The following is a 23,984-nucleotide window of genomic DNA, read 5'->3' as shown; positions in this document are numbered from 1 at the left end:
TCTCGAAGGTGATGTCTCTTCAAAAACGCCATTCTTTGTGAGTTTTCAATAAAACGTTTTTGCTTGTTGTTTAAATAGGTCCCATTTTTTGCAAAACTGAGAGATCACCACGTGACCATGTGTCCTTCAAGCAAGTAGATACCGCAAGTTTGAAGATATCTGAGAGTAGACAGCTATTGAACTTCCACTGCTCCCATCGAGGATGGAGTATGCGCCGACTGTACCTCAGTATCTGAAGACGCACCACACAGTGATCACTGAAGAATATGAGCCGCACCCAGGAACCAACAACGCTGGCTAACATGCCTGCTTAAATGTAAATCCTTCAGGCCGAGCACTAGAGGAGCACTGTAAATGAGTGAAATGAATATTATGTTCCTTATTTTGCCTAACATCCAGCAGGTTGTGTTCGCATGCCAAATCAATAAACAAAGCAGCACTAGGGTCATCCCTACAAACACAATTGAAATCACCCAACAGCATACTGTTACTATGCGCGCACAAATGGTCGACTAGTGGCAGGCAAAGTCGTCTTCTTCACGCTGCTTTACAGGGGCATAAACACAAATAATTCGCCACTGCACACTCCAAATTGAGAGGTCACAGCAGATAAGTCGCCTGTCATCATCTGTGCGAAACGGTACGGCAGTAATCGCCAGTGTGGTGGACATGAATAGCATGCACACCGCTAATAAGCCTCTCAAGTGGCTAATGGTAATATGAAATTCTGATAAAAAAGGGTCGAGAGCTGCTTCTGTCTACTAATCAGAGCACAGCTTGGTTTCCTGGATGGCTGCAACACTCATACCCCACTTTTTTAAAAGATGCCGTAACTGACGTTCCCTTCGACGATTACGGAAACCGCTAGTGTTAAGGGTAGCGACCTGAAATGCTGCGACGACCGCCATTTTTGGTGGTTGTCTTATTGAGCGCAATCCCCTGTACTGGGGTGGGCGCCTGCAAATCGGTGTCCTGTAGGGCTGACATCGCCATTGCTTTTGAGGTTACCCTTCCCAATGCCAGCACACCAGGTACCTTCTGCTCATCGCCACCGACACACACCTCATCACCTGCGAGACGCTTCAAAGGTGCACGGTTGTCCATCGCCTCTTCCGAGATAGCCAAGGCTTCGGCCCATGAAGCCGAGTGGACCACGTCGCTCACAACCACGCTGCCACCAGCTGGGGCACCAAACACACTAGAGGCTGACACTTCAGGCGGCACACTGCGGCACTCCGGCGATGAAGGGGCATCGCCGGCGAAGACGGCATCTCGCACATTCACTTGCTGTAGCGCCTCCACTGTCTCTACAGAAGGGGTGTTCAGCTCTCGTGATCACTGGATGAAATATAGCTCCTGAGCAGCAAGCACAAGACTCAAAGTAGCAAGGCCAGGCAAACACTGATCCGGTGCTTTGGGCCTGAAGAAGGGGATTTCTGTTTGTCCGTACTTGCAGCTGGTCGCTTGCCGTTATTTTGTGCAGAAGCCTTTGGTCGAGCATCTGTTGGGGAGCTAATGACTCAGTTCTCCCGACACTTCCACAACATCCGACACATCCATAATGTGCTCTGACAACACTTCGTCGTCATGCGCCCAGTTGCCCTGGCGTAACCTGTTAGCATAACTCATAACAGAGTTGTCTGCTATGTGCCCGAAGCGTCGGCATTGGGTGCATCGAGGCGTATGACCCTGACGCCGTACATGGCCAACACGGCTGCAACGAAGACAAAGCGGAGGCCTGCCTGGGGACACAACTAAAGCTTGTGCGCAGAAAACGTTGAGCGTGTGAGAAATTTTACTTGTTGACGCTCCATCCGTAAGCGTGTGCGGGATTTCACGGTTCGCTGTTTCTGTGTGCTCCATTCCAGGGCACCGCCACTTCTCGCGCTGGATAGTTAGTACAGTTCCCAAAGGCTCCAGAGCTTCCACAATCCTACAGTGCTTCATATAGCGTGGGAGCTGAAGAGGCTTCAACTTCACGTTTTTGGTGTCCGGGTCAAATATCGTGCATTTTAGACATTTGACGTGTAACCCTGCTTTGTCTGTAGGCGTCTGTTTTGAAGGCCCGCTATTGCATGTAACCGTCCAAACGTGGCATTATTCGGTACTGGCGAATACACAGAATCTCACGGAGGTCCAGAATCTGCGCCAGTGCGTCTCGGAAGTCAGGAGCACGGTATGGGCGACCCTTGAGGTCAGCATGCAGAAAGACGGTGTTGGGGACAACATTACCGGTAGGAAGTCGAGGGAGGACAACTTTGTAAGGGGCCATGGCAACGCCAAGTGTCGGGAGACCTCTGCCAGCGGCCGTTGCGCTGTTTCCAGCTCGAAGCTTTTCAAGACACAGCCGTTCAGAACGGATTCCTGCGAAGGCTCTTTGGTTCTAACTGAATAAAAAGTGGGCCTCGTGAATGCGTTGTGGTCTAACTTCATGAAGCGTTTGTGTTTACTAATGCGTACGTGAGCAATATCCTGGCAGCGCTGCAATATGCTGCCGCGTTCTACTCTTAAAGGCGAAGCTCAAGCGTCGTCCAATTTTTTTCTCGATAAACAGGATCACTTTCTGAGTCATTTTCACAAAAAAAAATCCGCTCGCGCACGCCCGGAATAAACTGATGCTTCCGCACGGGCGTGGCATACTGAGAAAACTACCAATATGATTAGTTTCTTGTGCACTAACCATATCTGTGTAAATGTCCACATATTCGGAAGATGCGAAATTGGCATAAGCAAACTTTAATCTCATTAATAGAGCCTGCGCAGAGAGAGGCTCGATGCCTAGAAAAGCTCACTGTGCGAGTCTTAAAAGTAAAACTGCTGAAGGACTGGTCTGGAGTGTTGCGCAGTGGTTTCTGTATTCTAAATGCTTCCCCAAACCAACATAGGCACTGCTCTACAAAAAACCAGACGCCATTGAGAAAGGTGCGACATTTCAGCCTTGCGAACTCTAACGATGGAGACCTTTTTACAGAAATTACTATGTACAGAAACGCTTACAGAGAGAGTCTTTTACTTAAACGGTCGCCGTTGTACCAAGTCACATGCGCTAAAGTTCAGCCTCACCGATGAGCCACGAAGTGAATGTTTTTGAAAAGGAGCAATGTTTGGTGATGCAATCATAGGAAAGCCATGGTCAGTATCAGTAGCGCAAATGGCTACGTACGGGGTGCACCACCACGATGCCACCAAAGCTACCACCACCGTCATCGTGACGACAGAAAAGTTAGTTCAGGCTCATTTACTGTGAAAGATGGCTGTGTTGCGTTCAACTGAATAGTGAGCGGCAAACAAAGGTCATATCTCTATTAATTATCGCCTGATTCAGGCCACATTTGTGGAGGCAAAAGTCAAACTCATTTACTTTAATCTTCGGTAGAATATTTATGTGATCGTTGAGGAACATAGCGCCTGTATCCTTGAATCCCTTTCAGACTGCTGTTGAAGGTGGGGACCGCGGTCGCTGCTCGACGAAACCATGGTCAATACGACGCCCGCTCCGACCCAGATGGGAGTGCCGCTGAGTGAAGGGGTTCGTTAGTGGAGAAAGAAGACTTGGTTTTAATAACATATTTGCAAGCGTCAAAGATCAAAAGTGATCTGCTTTAACTGCCCCCGCCATCCAGTCTTATATCCTTTTTCTTCCCTAAATTCCCCAGGTTGAGGACGCCCTCGCCGGGGTGGGAATGGCCTGAAACTTTCACTTTCAGAAATCCTCCTCGTAGAATTGGAGAGGTCTTTCCTTGCTGACAATCCAGGTAATCCTTGCATGAAATGCGGTGGATAGCGCCAGAAAACCGGGAATGTCCAGCTGTCGGCTCGTCGTGCGAAACCTGCAGAAGTTCTTCCCGAAGCATTTTAGGCACAACAAGGAGGCAGGCTGTTTGGTTTGCTGCGAAGTTCTTCCTCACGAGGACATCAGTCTGTACCAAGAACGAAGACAATCCTCGCTTGAACGAGGTGGGAGGTAAAGAAACCTTGCCTTCCAAGTACCCGAAGAGGCGTTCTAGGTAGGGGTCCGAGTGTTGCTGTTGTGCAAAAGATCTGCAGCTGATAGGTCCCAGGAAGGCGTACTCACCGTTGTCCGGCGGCGGTGCATCAACAGGGACTCGTTGCCGGCAGTCGGCATCGGAGTGCTTGCGCCCGTGCTTGTAAACGACGGCGATGTCAAACTCCTGGAGGCACAGCCTCCATCGAGCGAGGCGGCCAGAGGGGTCCTCCAATTTGGGAAGCCAGCAGAGTTCGTGGTGATCCTTCACCACGTTGACCGGTCGTCCGTAGAGGTAGGGGCGGAATTCAGACGTAACCCAGATGATGGCAAGACACTCCTTCTCAGTTTTCGGACAGTTAGCCACGGCGTTGGAAAGGGAACGGCTAGCGTATGCGATTTCTTCTCCAGTCTGTCGGTTTTCTGAACGAGGACGGCGTCTAGGCCCTCACTGTTTGCGTCGGTGTGAATTTCTTCACTTGTCCCCGTCTTTTGCGTTATTTTCCCTTAAGTATGTGCCACCAACTCGCCCGTATTGCCATCGTGGTGAATTTAAATCTCGGCATTTTCATCAAAGTGAGCAAGGATCGGTGGTCACTGTAAATAATGATGAAGTTCATTGAATGTGGTGCTTCCCATTGAAAATGACACGTCTGCCTTTGTTAGTTGTGTTAGAGGCTTGGAAATATGCGGAAAGTTCTTGACAAATAGTCCGTAATACGCGCAGTCTGCGGAATCTGCGCTCAGCTTTCTTACCAGGCGGCGGTAGAAATTTTGGTATAGCAGCTGTTTCCTGCGGGTCTGGGAGTACTCCCTCCTTGCTAAAGATGTGGCCTAGAAATGCCTGCTCTTCATAGGCGAAGTGGCACTTCTCTGCTTTCAAGGTTAGACCGGACGACTTCATTGCGTCTAGTACTATTCGAAGCTTTTCCAGGTGTTCTTCAATGTTCTAGGCGAAGACACCGATGTCATCTAAATATACCAGACAAATTTTCCACTTCAGGCCTTCAAGCCCTGTATTCAGTACTCGCTGAGACGTCGCGGGTGCGGAACAAAGACCAGATGGCATCACCCTGAACTGCAAGAGGCCATCCGGAGTTATAAAAGATATCTTATCGCGATCTCTTTCATCGACCTTAAATTGCCGGTAGCTGCTCTTTTGCCAGTAGCCGCATTCTCATCAACGAGAAATACCTGGCGTTGCAGAGCCGGTCCAGTGCGTGGTAGATGCGGAGGAGGGGGTAGACGTCCTTCCTCAGTATGTTGTTCAAGCGGCGGTTATCAACGCAGGTTCGAAGTTATCTGTCTTTGTTCGTGCTGGTCGGGCGTGCTGGTCGGTTACAATGCGATTCTTGGCTATCGGCGTTTGTCGGACCTTCGGCGATGACAAGAAGGACTGGCTGCAGCTTTGAAGCAGATTGCGGATTTGGTCTCGTCTCTTCCGGGGGAGGGCTGGGTTTATGTCGAAGACGTGCTGGTGCTCTTCCTAAGGTGAATCTCTGGAACTCGATCGGAGAAGGCGTAGGCGTCGCGAACGTCGGATAGTTTGTCAAAGAAAGCAATCGTTGTTCCTTTGTTAACGCGCTGGTATTCCTTGCTGAATTGCTGAAGTTCGTCAGCAACATTTCAGCTTGGCCATTGCGGAAATGTGCAGTGTCTTTTGCGATGCCGATTCATCGCTGTAGAAGCAGCCCCGTGTTTTCTTCGATGAGAGCTTCCATGCGAGAGAGACGCTTGATCGGCTATTGAAGCTTACTTGTTCATCCAGGGCACCCAAGAGAACATGTTCCTCTATTGTTGCCATTGCAAGGGATGGCTTCATCCGACGAAAGCGTGATGAGCTTGGATCGAAGGTCGATGATCGCCTGATGTTTATTTAGAAAATCTATGCCCATTGTGACGTTCTACAAATATTGCTTGTTACAACATCACCAGTACCACTTTGTGCACGAGTGCCAAAACTGAAGCACGTTTTACGCGCAGTACACACCTTTAAATTCGAACGACACAATTTTCTATTGAAGGCGCTACGTACTCTCGTATTTTTTCTGAGAGGTGGTGCAAACTTTGATCCTTTCCTGCAGCTTTGTGTCAGCCTGGTGCCAATTTACTGGCGCAGACTAAACTTGGCGCATGATATCCCTAGATGCTTATGCGCCACTCAACCCAAAACAACACTAAGCTTATCGGAGCATCGAATGTGTGCCTGAAACGAGTCCCAGCGCATTATGCATGTGCAGGCTGGAGTGCATGTGAGGGGATGCATATGCAGCCGAAACTAGTTACTCTGTGCGCTCACTGTGCTAGCCCTAAGTTTCGTATTTCTTTTCTATGCACTCTGCTACCTCTGTTGGTAAACCACAACAGAGTGGCTCCAAAGCACACGCATTTCAGAGAAGCAGAGGAATCCGCACCGCTTGGCACTCGATTGATATCGCCATCACGCTCGTTTAGCTACTGATTTTAGCGCTCTGTCGCTTTGCGATTTTTTCGACGCACGGTCCGCTCAAAAGTTTATTGTCTTTGAAGTACGCAGCTTTCAACAATCTTTTATCTTACTCTTGAAAATAATGTTTTAATAATTGGCGGAGTCATGTACAACATTCTTGGAGAAAAATTATGAATACTGCAAAACTGTAAACGTGGAGGCTAACGAGAAGAGTTCAGCTTAAGTTAAGGACAACGCAGCGAGCCATGGAAAGAAAAATGATAGGTGTAACGTTAAGAGATCGGAAGCGGGCAGAGTGGGTGAGGGAACAAACACGGGTTAATGACATCCTAGTCGAAATCAAGAGAAAGAAATGGGCTTGGGCAGGGCATGTAATTCGAAGGCAAGATAACCGCTGGTCCTTAAGAGTAACGGAGTGGATTCCAAGAGAAAGTAAGTGCAGCAGGGGGCGGCAGAAGGTTAGGTGGGTGGATCAGATTAAGAAGTTTGCAGGCAAAGGGTGGATGCAGCTGGCAAAGGATAGGGTTAATTGGAGAGACATGGGAGAGGCCTTTGCCCTGCAGTGGGTGTAGTAAGGCTGATGATGATGATGATGATGATGATGTAAGGTACTAGAGAGGTACTGAATTTAATTGTCCATTCTTCCGATATGTGGCAAAAGTTTTATTTCATAGTTTCCATCGCTCGCATCTAACAGTTAAGACTGCTATCAAAAACCAATGTGGAACGCTTTTGACAACAGCAAAAATGTAGATAGCAAAAAATGCGCGTAAACTCCACTTAAAAAATTATTTTTTTAATAATTGTTGGTTATGTAAGGACAGGTAGTGTCAACGAATCAGTTCACGTTCACTGCCTTAATATTTTTCTCGCAATAAAGGGCACTGAACCACCAAAATAAGTGTCAGTCTGATTCCTTCCTGCTTAATCTGCCTGCTGGAGAACATTGGAGAATAGAGAAGGCGAAAACCAAACAACCTGCACGCCAGTGCTCTTGTCTTTCTTCATGTTGTCCGCTGTGCTGTCCAGGCAATTCGATGTATACTAATTTTCCTAATGCAGGAACACACAGCACACGTCGGGAAGCATTATAAACGGTTCTGAAAGGAAGTTTTTGCATATGCCACTTAATTATGGTAAATAAGCTAATTACGACCATGCTTGCTGCTCTGCAAGCTAAAAAAAGACAGGATTAGCCACTACAAGGAAGCAATGTCAATCCAATTAGATCACGACCGACGTTTTCTTTTAGCGCTAGCTCTGCAACGAATTCATGTGAAACAGAGGATTTCCATCAACTTCACGATGTACTCGCGCTTTTAACTCGGACGGCCTTAATCGGCGCTTCCTCTTCGCACCCTTTGTGACCAGCACGTGCCATTTATGTTGTGGTGCTACCTACTGCAAATCTCGATCCATATTACCTCGTTTTCAGCACACCACAAAACTGTGCATCAATACTTTGTATCAATAGCTTGTTCTTCGAGTCATGTTGTTAACTGCAACTGTTACCCGCGGAGACAGTCCAGTATTCTATATAGTATCAAACTGTAAAGAAATCCGTAACGAAAAAAAAACAGACAGCCTAAGTAAGTGGCGGTGATTTTCGAAACCTTTATTCTTCTTGAGAACAAAAAAACAGACTAGCGTGTGCAGTGAGGTATCTTCAAGCATGGACTTCGTCTTTGATGCGACGGAGAAGCCGTACGTCAGAGAGAACGTCCTTTCAACCTGGAACGAGAAGAGAGCACCGCTGTTAGGCTCCTGGCTCGTCTTACCGCTCCAGACAGCACCGCTGTGAGGCTGCTGGTTCGTCTTACAGGTCCATTTTTTTCGCGTATGTCCGGACCCCGTAGAGTATCTGTTACGGGTCCAATTGGACTTATTTTTGGAAATGTGGCGGAGAGTTTGAAGGATGCTTCACTCCTGCCACCGGTTGGCCCGGTATTGCACTACCTCCGGGATCGGCCTTGTCTTTAGCGCGTCTTTACTATCCTGCTTTTCTATCCCATCTTTCAACGCTCCTACTATCTGCACATGGTAGCGATTGTGGCTCGGCTTGAGCCACATCAAGAAAAATATACTTTCTAGTGTTGCTGGAACAGAACTAATAATTAGGCTGCTTTTTCTATCTCATTAGTTGGCACAAACTACATATTCCTGCGATGGTATGCACGCCGCTAACTGCTGCTTCAATGCAGAATTCGCAAGACTTTAAACAAGTGGTGGTACAATATCATTCATAATATCTTGATTTATTAATGAGTTTCACTGCACAGACGTGTTACTTCAAAAAAGCTTTAGATAAGTCCAGAATTAGGACTCTTGAGTTCTCCAACCGGAAACTTTAGACTTGACTGGTCTAGAGAAGCGAAAGATACACCGCTCTATACATCTGATTTAACAGTGCCCTCCAGTCTCCGCCACATGCGTGATATGCCTAAATATGCATGCCCTGGTGAAGCACACTACCATCACAAAAAAAGACGCATTGGTCCTCAGAAAAATCATAGCAAGTAATTGCACTTTTTGAGTTATTCAGAACATGCAAAGAACGTTAGAAATCTTATTCTCCGCAGCTACCGCGATTGAAGCTTGCATTCATAAAGTCTAAATTCATGCGAAGAGTTCTGTGTTCCATGCTGGACATTACCCGGATTTACAGCGGCGCCATTTTTTTTATTCGTGGGGCCCTGAACTCGCTTTCTGTTCAAGGCGCTACGCGTGCTGCCAGGGGCTACCACCTGCACTGCCCATCGATGACTCGATGGACAGTGCAGGTGGTAGCCCTGGGTGCATTGCATTTTATGATCTTGATGGACATTTAAAAAAAGAGCCGTCGCTTGGAGGTACCCATTTTGGGCTGTCCACTTACTACCCTGCTTCGTCACGCATCGCATTCTGTTCATTTGCATTACCGCTCCAAAACCTTCCCTTACAAAGATTTGTTTATATGGTCTATAGGCTGTCCAAAGACTTCTCTCTATGAAGTCTATAGACTGTTTATGGACAAATGCTAGAGAATAGTATAGACTGTTTTGTGGACAAATGCTAGAGAATAGTCTATAGGCCACACAAATACTACAGTCTATGACAGTCTCTGGATTTATGGCTATACACATTTAGTAGACTTTTGTCTATAGATAGTCTACAGACTATGAATAGACAAAGAGAAATATCTATAGGAAATCAATACAGTCTACAAGAAGTCTATAGACTATCTATAGACAATTGCTATAGGGGTTCGAGCACTCTGCAAATTCTTGTGCATTTTGAGTAGATCTTACGAGCATTACATGTGTCCAGAAATAATAGAGACGATCAATTTTTGTTCATGCAGAAGTATGCGATAGTACTTTCATTTTACTAGTCATTCTATTCCACCTCGGATTACTTTCCAGTGCAAATTCTCTTCCAATGTTTACTCAAAGTTGACTATGTTCTGATTATCATTATATTCTGAGCCGGGTCGCTTGTTTTAACAAATTTTCATGCGTCAATCTCAGTGATTTTCATATGACCTAGGTCATTCTTTGTAAGGCGTCCTCTTTAACCCGCCGCGGTGGCCCAGTGGTTAGGGCGCTCGACTACTGATCCGGAGTCCCCGGGCTCAAACCCGACCGCGGAGGCTACGTTTTTGTGGAGGCAAAAGGCTAAGGCGCCCGTGTTCTGTGCGATGTCAGTGCACGTTAAAGATCCCCAGGTGGTCGAAGTTATTCCGGAACCCTCCACTATGGCACCTCCCTCTTCCCTTCTTCTTTCACTCCCTCCTTTATCCCTTCCCTTACATCGCTGTTCAGGTGTCCAACGATATATGAGACAGATACCGCGCCATTTCCATTCCCCCAAAACCAATCAGTTATTGTAAGGCGTCCTCTTCTCCTGCAACTTAGGAGGAAGACTTGGAGGAAGAGGTGAGAGGTGGCAAAAGGCGCGGGAAAGAATCGCAGCAATGAGGCAGCAATATGATGGGCAGACAGCAGGTGTGGCCACCTGCCAGGAAGAGGAGAGAGGTGGCGGGAGAGAAAACCAAGTTTGGCAGATGGCAGTCGTCGCCATCTGCCACGTGTAAAGATAGCGTGGGCAGATTTTCACTCCAACGACACTTCTTTTCTGCCCCGTCATGCATGCTCGCTTACGAGAAGCCTCCTAGCAAAAACTAAGGTGCGCAGTGTTCTGCGTTTCGAAGTGTTCGCATTTCTCTCCTTCGTATCTCGTCCTGCACGTTCATTTGGTATCTTTGAAAACACCAATCCCTGCATACTCTACACTTAAAGCTGAAATGCAGGGTTGCCTTTATACGTGTATATGATAACAGGTGGCATCCAGGTGATCATATAATGCATCCACGCGTCCAAACAGTCTACGGAACTGCTTTAAGAGTCTGCTCACATTCCATATCGATAGCCCTTTCCAGCTGCTTCATAATAGAACCGACGGCGCTGAGAGGACCAACGCTAAGGATCTCCACGAAGGCCTTGACGGCGGTGCAGAGTAGGCCTGTCATGGTATCAGCTGGAGAGTTGAAGAGCACGCTGGTGAAGACACACTGCGCAAAGCAAGGCACTGCTGTCAGCTGAACTGCCCAACCAAGCAAATATAAATGTCATTTCAGCAATGTGAGACAATAGATGTCATTTCCAGATTTTGTTTGTGATGCCGTCGGCGCTAATAGATTGGATATGCATAAGAAATCAGTACAAACGTGACGGACGCTGAAGAACAACATGTAATTCATAAGATGAGGCCTATACCTGGATGTCCATTCTGATAAGTCCGAGTACAGTTTCATATTCGCATAAAAATTGTGTTGGCGGGAAAAGACTAGTTTATAATTGGTTGGAAGCGCGTTTTCTTCCTTTTTTGTGGTAACACATTAAAAGCTTGCTTTCCGTCACGTAACATAAAGAGACATCCAATGTTGGCACAGTAGTCCGCTTAATACTAACTTGTTTTCTCTCTGGAGATTGTTTCCTTACGTTTATTCATCTGTTTGTTTTGTTCGTTTTTTCAAACAGCAAGTTTTTATTCAGCTGAAAAGGGAATAACCTTTTTTAAACTGTTTGTGGCACAAAATATTGTTTGAAGCTTCATTCCCAACAGATTGGGAACAAGCTGCAAACAAAAAAATTGAGCGCCCAAAAACACACATATCCTTTAGAGCAGAAATAGCCAAAGCATTATTTTCCCAAGCAGCCCTAACAATGACTTGAAAGTTTGCAGCCTGACACATTGAGTGCATCTCTTCGAAATTATTCACATCGAAATTCTCTCATGCTAAAGCCCATATAATGTTGTCAAAAAAATTCGCCTGCAACTTCTTTCAAAGAGATTTTTAAAACTGATCAAGATTTTCTAACAGCCTAGACGTGTGTATATCAAAAGGAATCCTGCATACTATGAATCGGGAATCGGTTTATTAAAAGCCCACTTTCCTAAGGGAATTACCAAACAGTCGTCAGATGAGAATTTATAACTCGAGCCACTTACGGTAAGAGTGCTGAAGAACTGCTGGATCACTTGGGCCTGACGGGCAAATATTGGGGAAGAAACAAAAACAGTTATCAAACGACAGCCCTAACGCAAAATATTCAAAGCCTTTAGTGACCGAACCAGAGTATTCTATACCTGATTAGGGTGAGTACCAACGCAGGTGGCCATGGTGGTGTTGAGGCACTGTAAACGAGAAAGAAAACAATACAGATTAAGGATTCTGCCACAAAACATTGATTAGTAGCGAGACAGAAGCAACGTTGTTTAATAAGCTACATCAGTGAGCACAGTCGCTTTTATACTTCTGCGGAGTTCTGAACTCCACGCAGGAGAAATTCTTTCAGTCCATACGCCATTTATTGCATCGCGTTTTGTCACTTACTTTTTCTTTGTGCGTGTGAAATTGTCTTGCTATTTTATTGAGCCGGCTTCACGACGTTTGTAGGAGAAATGCGAATAATTCTGTACACCACAACCAAAGATTGAAAGCGACGTGTTCCTCCGACAGCTGCAAAGTAGAAAGTTACGCCCCAACCCAAGCAACACAAGGGATTGGTCCAACATAGGAAAGGGATATTTTCACACTGCTCCTATGTAGTACCAGCCTTTGCCGATATATTTTCTATATTAGGCAGATTATCTGTTCTAATTGGGAAGGAGTACAGGTAACCGGCCGAATATTAAAAATGTACTGGCAAAGGTTGGTCCTAGAAAAGAGCAGTGTGGTACCATTCATTTCTAATTTGAGCGAAACACATGTGCTGTTCGGGGCCCGCACTAAATAACAGCTCAATTATCTTTCAGTGCGCCATGCTTGCTAATCGTAATCGATCGACCAGCCTGAGCGACCGCAGCTTGTATCACACGCCTGGAAAGCCAGTCATGGACCAAACACTGAATAATGTCTGAGACACGTACTTTTCCGATGTTGAAAGCACTGGGAAACTGGAAGACGACAGGCTTGTCGCACATGATCTCTCCGCCAATGTGCAGTCCGGTGCAGTCCCCGAGCGGCAAAACGGAGGTGGCCATGTCGGTGACCCCCGAGAAGAATCCTCCCAGGAACGAGTGGCCCAAGTTAGACAAGGTGTTCACCATGCCTCCAGCGGTCTTGCAGAGCGCGAAGATGGTATTCACCAGAGGACCTGCAGTCCTCACGGTAAACAGACCGCGAATCTGTGACATGAGAAAGCTTAGTGCGATACTATTACAACGATCCTCAAATTCCATCGCCCCATCCGCCTGGTGGCTGGTGCCCGTTAGCACACACGCCGCGCTGAGTAGCGTCTAGCATCTTACATACGCAGAAGGTAACTAACTAACGGTCGGAAGCCAATTCACCGGATTCATACTGTAGCGGCGTTTGCATTAATGGGACGAAGATTGCATCGCATCCGGTCGCACCAACTATACAGAGCTTGAAATTAATACAAACACGTTATAATCAGTTCGGCAGGCGCACTGTTTTGATGTAATAGAAGGAGGTACAATGAGAATACAAAGTCGGTCTTTATAGTGCTCTGGTGCATTGTATCTTGGAAAATTTTGGTTGGGGCGGGGGCTGGCGCGTTTAGCTTTGACTTTCGATTGATGACACGAGGTTCCGGCAACTTTACGCGAGACATGATCTGCTACGCCTAAACTCTGGAGCACTCTGCTGGCATGACCCCATGTCGAAAATGCACCACTTTCGTATAAACGCGGCCGACAATTAAGACTACGATAGACTCTAGCTTTCGTCCGACTTGTATTCTCTTGCTATACCGTGGAAACACATCTACAAAGCTCAAACACAGTAAACATGAAGGTTCACTACTGCTCGATGCTTTCGTACGGTAAGTAGAAATCACAGTTCAAAAATCGTTTTATTCCATTAGTTGCGCCAGCAGACGCAAAATCAGTCCATGCATCGTAAACAGTGCCTTATCCCATTTTATTTTTGTAGAAACACTGCTTTCAAGACAAGTCCGTTTCTAGTGGTGCTGATTTGAAACTATAGCGAGGAATGTGGGGGCCAGTAGCAGTTATATGAGCAAGATATTGAGGGACAGCTTGAGCAGACAGAGGGGCGGCCAAGAGGAGTGTACTTTTGCTTCCGCTGCTCGGTGTTCTCTCGGGCCAAGCTATAACGATACCATTAACCCTTGCGACTTGTTTATCAGGGTATACACCAGATCGTACTCACACGCACACACAGAAACAAGGATATGTGACTTGGTGTGCCGTATGACCGTATGTGTGTTACCTGTGTGTGTTTGCGTATCAGAGCTCACGGCACGCAAACTGCCTAGTGAATTCTGCTTGTAGTGCGGCTGAGCGGGGCATTCGGTCGGCCGCATTCATTTTCTTTTTTTTTCTCTCAGCTCTCTACATGCAAGGCTTGGAAAAGTATTGCAGGAACAGTCTGCACAAAATGAAAAAAAAATGGAGTGCCATTGCTGCTATACTCCGTGATATAGGACGTCCATGACAATACGTACCCATCCCGAAGCGGTTCAGAACTTCGGTTATAATTCCTTCAAGCAGAAACAGCTGGGCTCCAACGTCCAGGTGCGAGATTCCGTTGACACCGCACTAGTAAGCACAAAAGAATGTCAGTTGTCTCGTTTAGTTTGATAGGAAAAAGAAGCGAATCAAAGAAAAGGTGGCCCTGGCTGTACATTGAGTAACGTGTTTCAAAAACATCGCGGGTATGAGAACGACAGAAACTTAAATAGATAACGTGTCAGTTCGTGTCCATGCGCCATTTCTTTTTCAAAATAAAACAAACTAGCTAAAGCGTCCACTTTGAGGCCGAGTAACTGATTGTTCCGTCAACCGTTCATAATAATGAGCCAGCAGACACTTGGCGTTCGCTGAAGGCAGCAACAGCGCACATTTAGACTTGTTTTCAAAAATGGCAACCTTTCTAGTTCAGACATGATCATGTTCAGGACAGCTGCTCACAAATACGAATCTCGAAACATTTCTCAACTGAGGACACTGCTCTTATATGAAGAAAATTGCTTGCATATCGCGAAAAACAGGGAAAAAGCATTCGCTCAGAAGTGAGAGGCAAAGCTCCGAACATGAAGGCACCAAATGCTTTAATCTTTTGCTGGATAGCCTGCGGCAGCGAAATGCTGTAACGAGTTCTTTCATTCTGTAGTTCATAGAGACTGCGTACATATATGTAACCTAACAACAAAAATCACTGGGCTACAAAAGCAAAACAAAATGCATCAAGGTTCGCAGCATTACACTTTCGTACTGTCTCTCAAATGTACGGATGTTCTCCATAATTAATGGTTTTCACTGGTTCGTCCTAAGTTGATATTTTAAGGCACTCCTAGTTTCGTGACTATATTCAGAGGTGTTACTAATCCAGTGGTAACAAAAAGAGTGTTAAACTCTGTTCCCGGGAAATTTTTTTCGGCCATCTCACTCACTCTTACGCGTCCACATTGTTTCCTAGATTATTTGAATGCCTACTGGACAAAATGTTATGAAACAAGGCCTTTAAGAAATGAAGAAGAGGATCGAGATCCTTGTTTTCTAAATTAACGATTAAGGGCAGAAAGCTCATTAGCCTTGGCCAGCCTATGGTGAAAGGCGAATGCAGCTGGTCATTCTTGTCTGTTTTGGCTTCACCATTTTTAAAGCACAGATATTTAGAACACAACATTCAGTCACTGCTTTACGCGGTGTCCTAAAGCTGCTGCGCCAAGCATCCTGCGCATATTTTGACTAAAATTTTGTATGCCCAACGAAAATATCTGGCAATTGTGAATGTACGCCGAAGATATGCACCTGCGTCGTTTGAACTCTGCCAGTGGCTTTACTTTTATCAAGAGAATCATAAAATATCTTGCTGCATATAGAGCTATTTGGCTACTGATATTACCTTAGGGCTAATGATCCGAACTCGTTAGTTCAAAAATATCACATAAATATTGCATCTTCAATGTAGACAGACGCTCTGTACACGGCTGACCTCTGCACGCTGAACGCGCGCACGTAACATTAGGTGAGAGTGTTTCAACGAGAGAAATAACTCACTAGGAAGATGTTCTCCATAACTTGAAGCACACTTCCCTGGAAAAAAATCGACACTGAAGATTAGTGTCCCATAATGGAATGTTCTTTGCTCACCACCATCAAGAAATCTACAGGTTCATTAAGTTGGGCAGAGCACACTTCAAATTGGAGCGCCAGGCGAAACCGGGCAGGCAATCAATAGAAGTCGTTCTTTTTTATTTGCTGTACCAGCCGCCGCGGTGGCTGAGTGGTTATGGCGCTCGGCTGCTGACCTGAAAGACGCGGGTTCGATCCCGGCTGCGGCGGTCGAATTTCGATGGAGGCGAAATTCTAGAGGCCTGCGCACTGTGCGATGTCATTGCACGTTAAAGAACCCGAGGCAGTCGAAATTTCCGGAGCCCTTCACTACGGCGTATCCATAGCCCGAGTCGCTTTGGGACATAAACTCCCTTAAACTGAACTAAACTAAACGATTTAGTGTACTGGAACTTCAAAGAAGTAAAGCATTTCGCAGTTCAACGCCCCCTTTTGCTTTCACTCCCTGAGCCTCTTTATCAAGATCTCATATATCAGCACACGATAACGTTCACATTTAGTCTCCACTGAAATGAGGCTGCAGCTATTTAGGAACACGCCGGCGAAGTCATGCTCAGGTGCGTAATGTCAGATTCATTGAGGCATTCAGGAACGTGGCCTACTCCTTTTGCGGCGCAGTACAAAAGCTGCTGTCTCTTACAGAGACGCTAGTTGACACAGTCGAGTAGTGTCTGTAGTGAGGACAGCGCAGGCATTAGGAATCGCCGGTTAGATATTCTATAATGACCTTTCATTAGTGTTTGACCGAGTAGGCCATGTTTGTACACCCGAAGGAATTTATAAACTCTTTACTACTGTGACATTCTTATGTTCAGATAGCAGCATCCTCGTTCAATAAAATGGCCTTTGAGAGTATAACTATTAGGCCTTTTACGCAGGGTGAATTTGTTATCCTTTTGCATCCTTCGCTCCTAGCAGTGTTTTGGTTTACTGAGCTTCTGGACAAATATCAAACCTCCGTTTTGTTTTTCATTTTTAGCGAAAAGACATTTTAGTTATCGCTTACCTTCTATTGGGCTTTATTTTTCATTTAATCTTAATTTAATCTTTGGAGGTGTACATTATGAAGCCTTCGTAGCCGTTACGACCCTGTCCTATACAACCAACAAATCCTGCTTTATTTGGTTCAGTAAGGATGAACCGGATAAGCGTTTGCGCACACGTTAGTTTTTTATTTATTTAGAGAAATTTTCTGCGGATGATGATCACATTAAATTTTTCTTTCCTAAATAAATGCAAATCTGTATAACTTACGTCGCCATGGCACAAGTCTTGAGTTTCTCCCAAGCACTGAAAAAGAAAGTTTTCTAATGATGAAAGAGTTATGAGGCGGTTTCATTATCTGGTGTATATAAAGATAAACTCAAGAAAACGCTAACTTGTTTAGCTTCTTTTGTTTTTACAACAAAAAGCTGGAACAAGGATCCCAGCGAGAAACTTACGGCCTATGAATAGTGTTCTAGGAGCCCCATCAGAGTGTTCATTATCCCAAGTTTGTTGTTTCAACCGAGACAAATTTAATGAGCCAGGTAAATCTAATATACAACTTCGGGTAGAGCTAATACTAATTCTAATTTAATACTAATTCGCTGTCCTCTGAGGAACACGTTTCATAGATACTGCACAAAAACAAGAACTAAAACATGAGAACTTTTTTGAGCTGCGTCAGAACAAAGCGTTCTATCGGAGCTCTTCCTTTATTACAAGTGCATGCTGTGCAGTGCGAAACGCCGAAATTATCAACGACAAGAACCGTTTAGCTGGTTTCACCCGCGTAACTATACACAATGTCATAGAGCATTCCTGCTCCAAGGAAAAAGTTAGCAGCATCAGACGAACGCAAACTTTGCCGAATTTACATTTTCAGAGACATTTAGCGCATTCATTATTGAACTTGTCATCAAACCATTGCACGCAGCATGTCTTCGCTCATGTTAATTGAGCTAAGCAGACGCGTAGGTGTCGTTTCGAGAAGAGAGGAAAGCTGTGCAACTCTACCTGTTGGTGAATTCAGCGTAAGAGAAAAATCGTTACGATTACTTGAAGTTTTCTGCTTTGAGGCTCAGTGTTTTTCTTTTTCACATACAAACTGAATTCTTAAACCAGTGACTATTTCCGAAAACACCGAAGTCTGCCGAAGTCATTAGACACCGAAAAGTGTTTAACACCCCCCCCCCCCCCCCCCCCACTTCCCTTGGCCTGAATTTTTTTACTACTTGGTCACAAATGACTCACCTCACCGAAGTGGAAGATGTTGGGAAAGACAACCTCTATACATGATTCTGCATAAAAATAAGGCGAAAAGAAATTGTTTATTATTCAGCATGGCAAGTACCTACATATCCTACGAAGAATTGGTGAAAGTCTCAGTGAGCCCGTCCACGTTTACCCATTACAGAAATGGCAGCCTCTGCGTAATGCCTGACAGCGAGGAAGTCGCTTCTATGGCGCTGGCTAGTGCTGGCGGCGGGTTGGTCCCCTTTATCTTTAGGACAATGCTTTTTAGCAATGCTGACACCCCGTCCAAGCAGTTACGTTCAATAAGAGCGCGAGAGCACGACTATGACGCAGCTAGTAGAACGCCGATAGTTAACCCGATCTTCGCCGAGCACTGGTATCGCACCTTAGAGCGATGATATGCTATACAGTGCGAGCGCTTCGGAGTAATCTGCACCGCCTCCGCATCTATAGCATAAAACTAATTCTTCCCACACCGATATTAACACGTTTTTCCCGTCAGGTTACCCGGTCAACGACCTCGCCTGATACCGATGAAAACACCTCAGTCCGGTTCTAACAGAGGCCAACTGTCCGACATTTGGGTAAAAGACGAATAGCGGCTTCGAATTATAGAAAAACAATTTACAATCAGATAAAAACTTTGCATTCAGTTTTACATCAATATATAGCAGGTGTTTCAGGGAAGAGTTTATTTCTCAAAAATGGGTGTTTTGAGGTAAAAATATGGGTCTCTCAGCGTAGTGTTACCAGCGTTGGCAGACACCAAAAAACCGGTGAGTCGCTTAATTAGCCATCTGGTTAAATAGTGTTTAATCATTACCTATTCAACTGTTAGAGTTCTGCACCTAGTTGCAATTGCCTGTTTGTCGCCGATCGTTAGTAACAGCCATATGAGTTTTTAGAATTTATAAAACGCGATTGCCCTTGGCACTGTGGCTGGACAAAATTTGGATTTTTTTTTACTAGTTACATGCACTGGAGGGGATGATTTGCCTGCATTCTTTTCGAAAGCGCATGTCTTTCTGCACGATGCAGCCAAAATTTTCTGGTTCACAGCGCCGAGCATTTTTGCGTGTGCGAAATTCTATAAACTGATATGACTGTTACTAACGACCGGCTACAAATCATTATTTGCAACTAACTGCTTAATTGTGATAGCTAACAACTTAATTATCAGCAATTAACTTGCTTAATTCTTTATTTGATTCAGCGGTTTTCCGGTGTCCGCTACCACTGGTATTAATCTGCCGCAAAAGCCATATTTTTACCTCAAAAATTCATGTCTTGAAATCTGCTTAAAGTCTTCCCTATGCACCTAGTACGAAGGAACTACGGTCCAAAACATGTCACGCTGCTTTCTGAACTTATTTACAGCATTCTTATGGTAAAATTTGTTAAACCCAGACAACGTGTTCATTAGGCAACCTGACAAGCACTGCTTTATTCTTTTTTTTTTTTCAATTCCTTCCATACACATCATAAGCGCACGCCAGTCATACTCGCTTTCAAGCGATGAGCCGTCAGCTAGCTCCGCTGTACTCTCGACAACCTGCACGCTTCACTTAACGAAGTAGGGAGCCGAGGCCCAATATCACTTCCGTGCGGACGGGTACATGAAAGGCCGGCTGTGCTTCCAATAACTCAACCTTCGGACGCTCTAGTTATATACATTTCCTTGACGATATTTTTCTCGAACTGGAAAGCGTGTGCTATTTTTTTTAGTCTTTCGTCTTCGCTGTGCTATGGCCAACCGTTGTCACACACATAGAAGTCCGGGCGACACAATACGTAATTCTTAGAGCACATTATGTGTGGCAAAAGAGAAAACATCGCTTAAACGCTGATGCGCCACTCGTTGCGTATGAGGCAATGAAAAGTGAGCCCGCGATCCGCAATGTCTGCCGACTAGGCTCCTTAAAAGAGGCATATTATTCCTTGTAGGTTACCTCGTTAGGGAAAATCCAATAGCCGTCATACCGAACGCGCCTTTAGAAAAAAATTTCGGTACATCGGTTCTCGCCCTGACACTCGCCATATTATGTCACGCTTGCTTCATGAGGAAATTTGTGCTCATTTCACACTCATGTGAAATCGTGCAGTTTTTTTTCGCTGCAACTTTTTGCAGGTTGTGTGCGTTCTTTTAATTTAATCTTGTCGGCGTAGAAGTTAGGGAAGACCTTTTAAGAACAAAATATATGGGGCGGTTTGCTGTAGTGATTGAGCTTAAACACTTTTATAGATCATACTCGAGCTATTTGCGTCTATAGAGGCCCTTTATTACGGCTCGAACTTACTCGGATCGTATGTCTCCCTGTATCCCCGGTGTCATATACCGTCGTTCTTTTTCTGGTTGCTTCATAAATCTCGCCCATAATGTTTAACCGTGAATCAACTCCAACACTGCTAGCTTTTCGTTCTGCGGTGCTTGCTAGTATCTCACCACTTAAAGGTTCTTTTTTGGATGCATTACCGCGTCCTCAACATAACGTAGCGCTTCTGACGCACATGCTAGGGCCTGCTGGTGCTCAAAAACATCACAAGACGGCGTGTTGGCGTTTTTTTTTAATTTTGTATTTGCAGATTGCCTTAGGGACGAGCTCCCTTTTCCTCAAGGACGGAACATGCAGGTGGTGCAGCGTGCTTCGAATGGTAACCCTGCTCCATCTTCGGTCGGTTCATGACATGAGAAGCGATATACAAGCTTGACTGACTTACTCTTTTATTGATGCGTTAGAATTAGGCGAGTCTGTCGAAGCGCAAATGGTCACTGCGATCTGTCAGAAGCCAGTGGCAGGTGTCCCACTGCCACAGTTGGCAGGTGGAAGCCTGCCCAGCGGCTATGAAATCGGTATACTATATATATGAACTTTCTTTGCTACCTCCTATATAACGAACCTTACTTAGTATGACACCTCGGATATAAAGAACTTTCGTATATCAACTTCGGATATAACGAACTTGGTATACCCCTCGAAAAAGAGCTTTAGTGTGTTTATCTCGGTTAAACCGACCTTAAGTATGGCACCTCGGATATGGCGAATATATCTGCGCTACCTAGGATTTAAGCAGCCTCAGTATGCCACCTCGTATATGACGAAATTTCACGTATTTACCTTCGATATAACGAACTTCAGTGCGTGAACTTCGAATATAACGAACACTTGGATGCTGAAGCATTCAAAAGATGCAGCGATGATTTATTTAGTTTTTGTTCATGTATGTGCACCAGTGGACCCTTGCCGGCTATGAGACTAACTCGAAAGGAATCCTTGAAATGAAAATAGTTGTTACAATGCAAATGCTTTTAAAGCAATATTAAAGAGCTTCTAGACGCATGCGGCGAGGGTTGAGTTTTTTAGGGTACTTGTACATAGAGTTCAGATGCAGCAAATATAATGAACAATATAAGTACATCAAATGGACAGGAGAGCGGCAAAGCCTGACCACCCACTACAAAAAAATTTTTTGACGTACAGTGTTGAATGTTTCTTATCGCCCATTGCAGCCGCCTATACTCAAGGCGGAGATTTCGAGACGTTGCTTAGCAGAGCAGCGCTTGCATTGAGCTGGCCTTGAGTCAAGAGCAACTGTTTAATCACGTTGCGTAGAGGACTTCGAGTTTCACTGGTCCCGAATTGTAAGAAGCCATTTTTCTCCCTTTCCAATTTATTGACTCTATTTAAATAAACTAGCAAGTAGTGCGGACTAGCGCGTGCACCTTTATTAGTGCGGCATTTAAGGCTGGAATTCTATGTCATGTACATCGCTTAAAACGTCTATGTTCACTTCAACAACTAGTGAAATGTCTTCCTGGCATGAGACATTCAACTCGAGGTGCTTAATAATGCCTGAAAACAAAATAATGTTATGCTCGGATAAATTTGAACTGCTTTCGTCTGGTGTCAGTCGCCAGTTTTCTCGAAACGCCGGTACACGTTCTGTGCATCGTAACAATTTACGTAATATTTTCTCACTACAATGTGGCTAAAGCGCAAATGACAATTCCTAAGCTGCAGGTAGGTGCCCTGTGCGCAGCGACGCTGGCGAAAAAAAAAGCGCACTGCCTGAAATGTATTATTATCTGAAGCCAATAACTGCTTATGAAGTTTCGTACAAATGTTAGCATTCGTTCCTAATGGCTTACAGTCAGGGTACGCTAAGCAGAAAGGACTGCTTTGTGGACTGCTAAGATAGAGGGTATCGCTGCAGGGTACTCTTAATCGAAATATCATAAAATGTACTCACGATCAACCGCCGACGCCGAGGACATCGCCACAGCCAGCAGCGCTGCTGAAAAAGCTAGGGTCTTAAAGGAAAGCATGGTGAGAACAAAAGCTGTACTTTGGGCAACAACGTCTGCTGGAGGCTGGGCGAACGGCGCTGATGCTGAGGGTCCTTACTCGGCCCTTTATATAGCACTTTGTCAAGCGCTGCTTCTGCTTTTTTTTTGCACTCTCCACATTCTGCATGACACAAAAATTTTAATTTATCCCATGGCGGCCTACATTGGGACGTCACTCAAGCGGAGGCCATTAACTGTGCAGGGCCATTACGAGTTTCGCCACAACCTCCTACGTGGACAAGTACAGATGACAGCCATCATGAAATGTAAGGCCAGAACGGGCACCAAAGCGCTTATCTCACCTCTCCACTCAAAAGACATGGTGTCAGTTTTTGAAAGCTGCAGGATCTTTCAAATTGCGTTCCTTGCTATTTTTCCAGTCTCGCCGGTCCGAATAATCCATTTTTCTGATCTACAGTAAAGGTTGTTGAACTGTGAAACTCTTTCGCAGGACAAGCGCATGATTGAGGGCGAAATTTTGAAATGACAGCGTTGATGTCACACGTGTACTTCATTTCAAGTTCCGGCCTCGCAGCGCCATTATCTGAACCGGTTCATAGGCAATTATAGTAGAACTGTGGCAAAATTACCAATTCTATGTAATTTACTACAAATTCTGTTTTCTTAGAAGCCGCACATAACTAATAAAAATAAATAATGAAAGTCCGAACGAAAATAACATTCTCATGCAGAGAGCGCCGAACAAAAGGAAATAAGCTGCCCAAATGGCTGCAATACTTCCTTACTTCTTTCTCCCAATCCTTAACCATTCTTTGAAAATGTGAATTTAATTGTGTCCTTCTTCGCACCATTTTCAGAGAATGATCATATGTAAGAAAAACACCCGTATTGTCCCAAAGTGAAATAGGCTATGAGAGACGCCGTTTTGGAGGACTCCGAAAATTTCGACCACCTGGGGTTCTTTGACGTGCACTGACATGACACACTACACCGGCCTCTTGAATTTCGCCTCCTAAGAAATTCGACTGCTGCGGCCAGGATTGAACCCGCGTCTTCCGAGTCAGCAGCTGAGTGCAATAACCACTGAGTCACAGTGGCGGCCTGAAAAAATATCCTTATTGGTGTTCGCCACAAATATATTATACGAGGCACGCCAGCACTTTACATTAAATATGTTAAATTCGTAGGTGTTACATACTGTAAACCCGGATACGTTGCAGTGCACATCGGCAGCATTTCTTGCTCTTACAATATTATTACCACTGTTTCGCGGGAACAAATCAGCAAAATTTCTGCGTAACCTAATATTCTCACTGTCTATTGTTAAGCAAGCAGGACTTTTTGACATGGACGGTTTCACTGGTCCAAAAATAAATACAATTTAGCGTTATTACCATTTG

At 45.1% G+C, this 23,984-nt stretch overlaps 1 protein-coding gene and 1 pseudogene across 1 annotated transcript; one reads left to right on the top strand and one right to left on the bottom strand.

Moving 5' to 3' along the window:
- Window positions 1-8,024: 8,024 nt before the first annotated feature.
- On the bottom strand, window positions 8,025-22,684 carry LOC144101653 (uncharacterized). Its single transcript, XM_077634791.1, has 10 exons — window positions 22,527-22,684; window positions 18,276-18,322; window positions 17,295-17,330; window positions 15,966-16,001; window positions 14,408-14,501; window positions 12,846-13,072; window positions 12,063-12,110; window positions 11,925-11,960; window positions 10,827-10,983; window positions 8,025-8,165 (listed from the first exon to the last, which is right to left on the bottom strand). The coding sequence occupies exons 1-10, from the start codon at window positions 22,600-22,602 to the stop codon at window positions 8,161-8,163; spliced, it is 762 nt and encodes a 253-aa protein (XP_077490917.1). The 5' UTR covers window positions 22,603-22,684; the 3' UTR covers window positions 8,025-8,160.
- LOC144102840 (U2 spliceosomal RNA) lies at window positions 8,261-8,412 on the top strand (annotated as a pseudogene).
- Window positions 22,685-23,984: the final 1,300 nt, after the last annotated feature.

This window comes from Amblyomma americanum, chromosome 8 (assembly GCF_052857255.1).
Source record: "Amblyomma americanum isolate KBUSLIRL-KWMA chromosome 8, ASM5285725v1, whole genome shotgun sequence".
Lineage (NCBI taxonomy): Eukaryota > Metazoa > Arthropoda > Arachnida > Ixodida > Ixodidae > Amblyomma > Amblyomma americanum.
The sequence above is the reverse complement of the archived record's forward strand: the minus strand, read 5'-3'. Positions and strand labels throughout refer to the sequence as shown.

Bases quoted from the DNA above. Each gene is read 5' to 3' on its own strand.
- LOC144101653 (XM_077634791.1), bottom strand. From the start codon at position 22,602: ATGCTTTCCTTTAAGACCCTAGCTTTTTCAGCAGCGCTGCTGGCTGTG. The intron at 11,961-12,062 runs GTATAGAATACT...TTTGCCCGTCAG, and splicing joins TTGGTACTCACCCTAATCAG to GCCCAAGTGATCCAGCAGTT. The intron at 10,984-11,924 runs GTAAGTGGCTCG...TGCTTTGCGCAG, and splicing joins AGTTCTTCAGCACTCTTACC to TGTGTCTTCACCAGCGTGCT.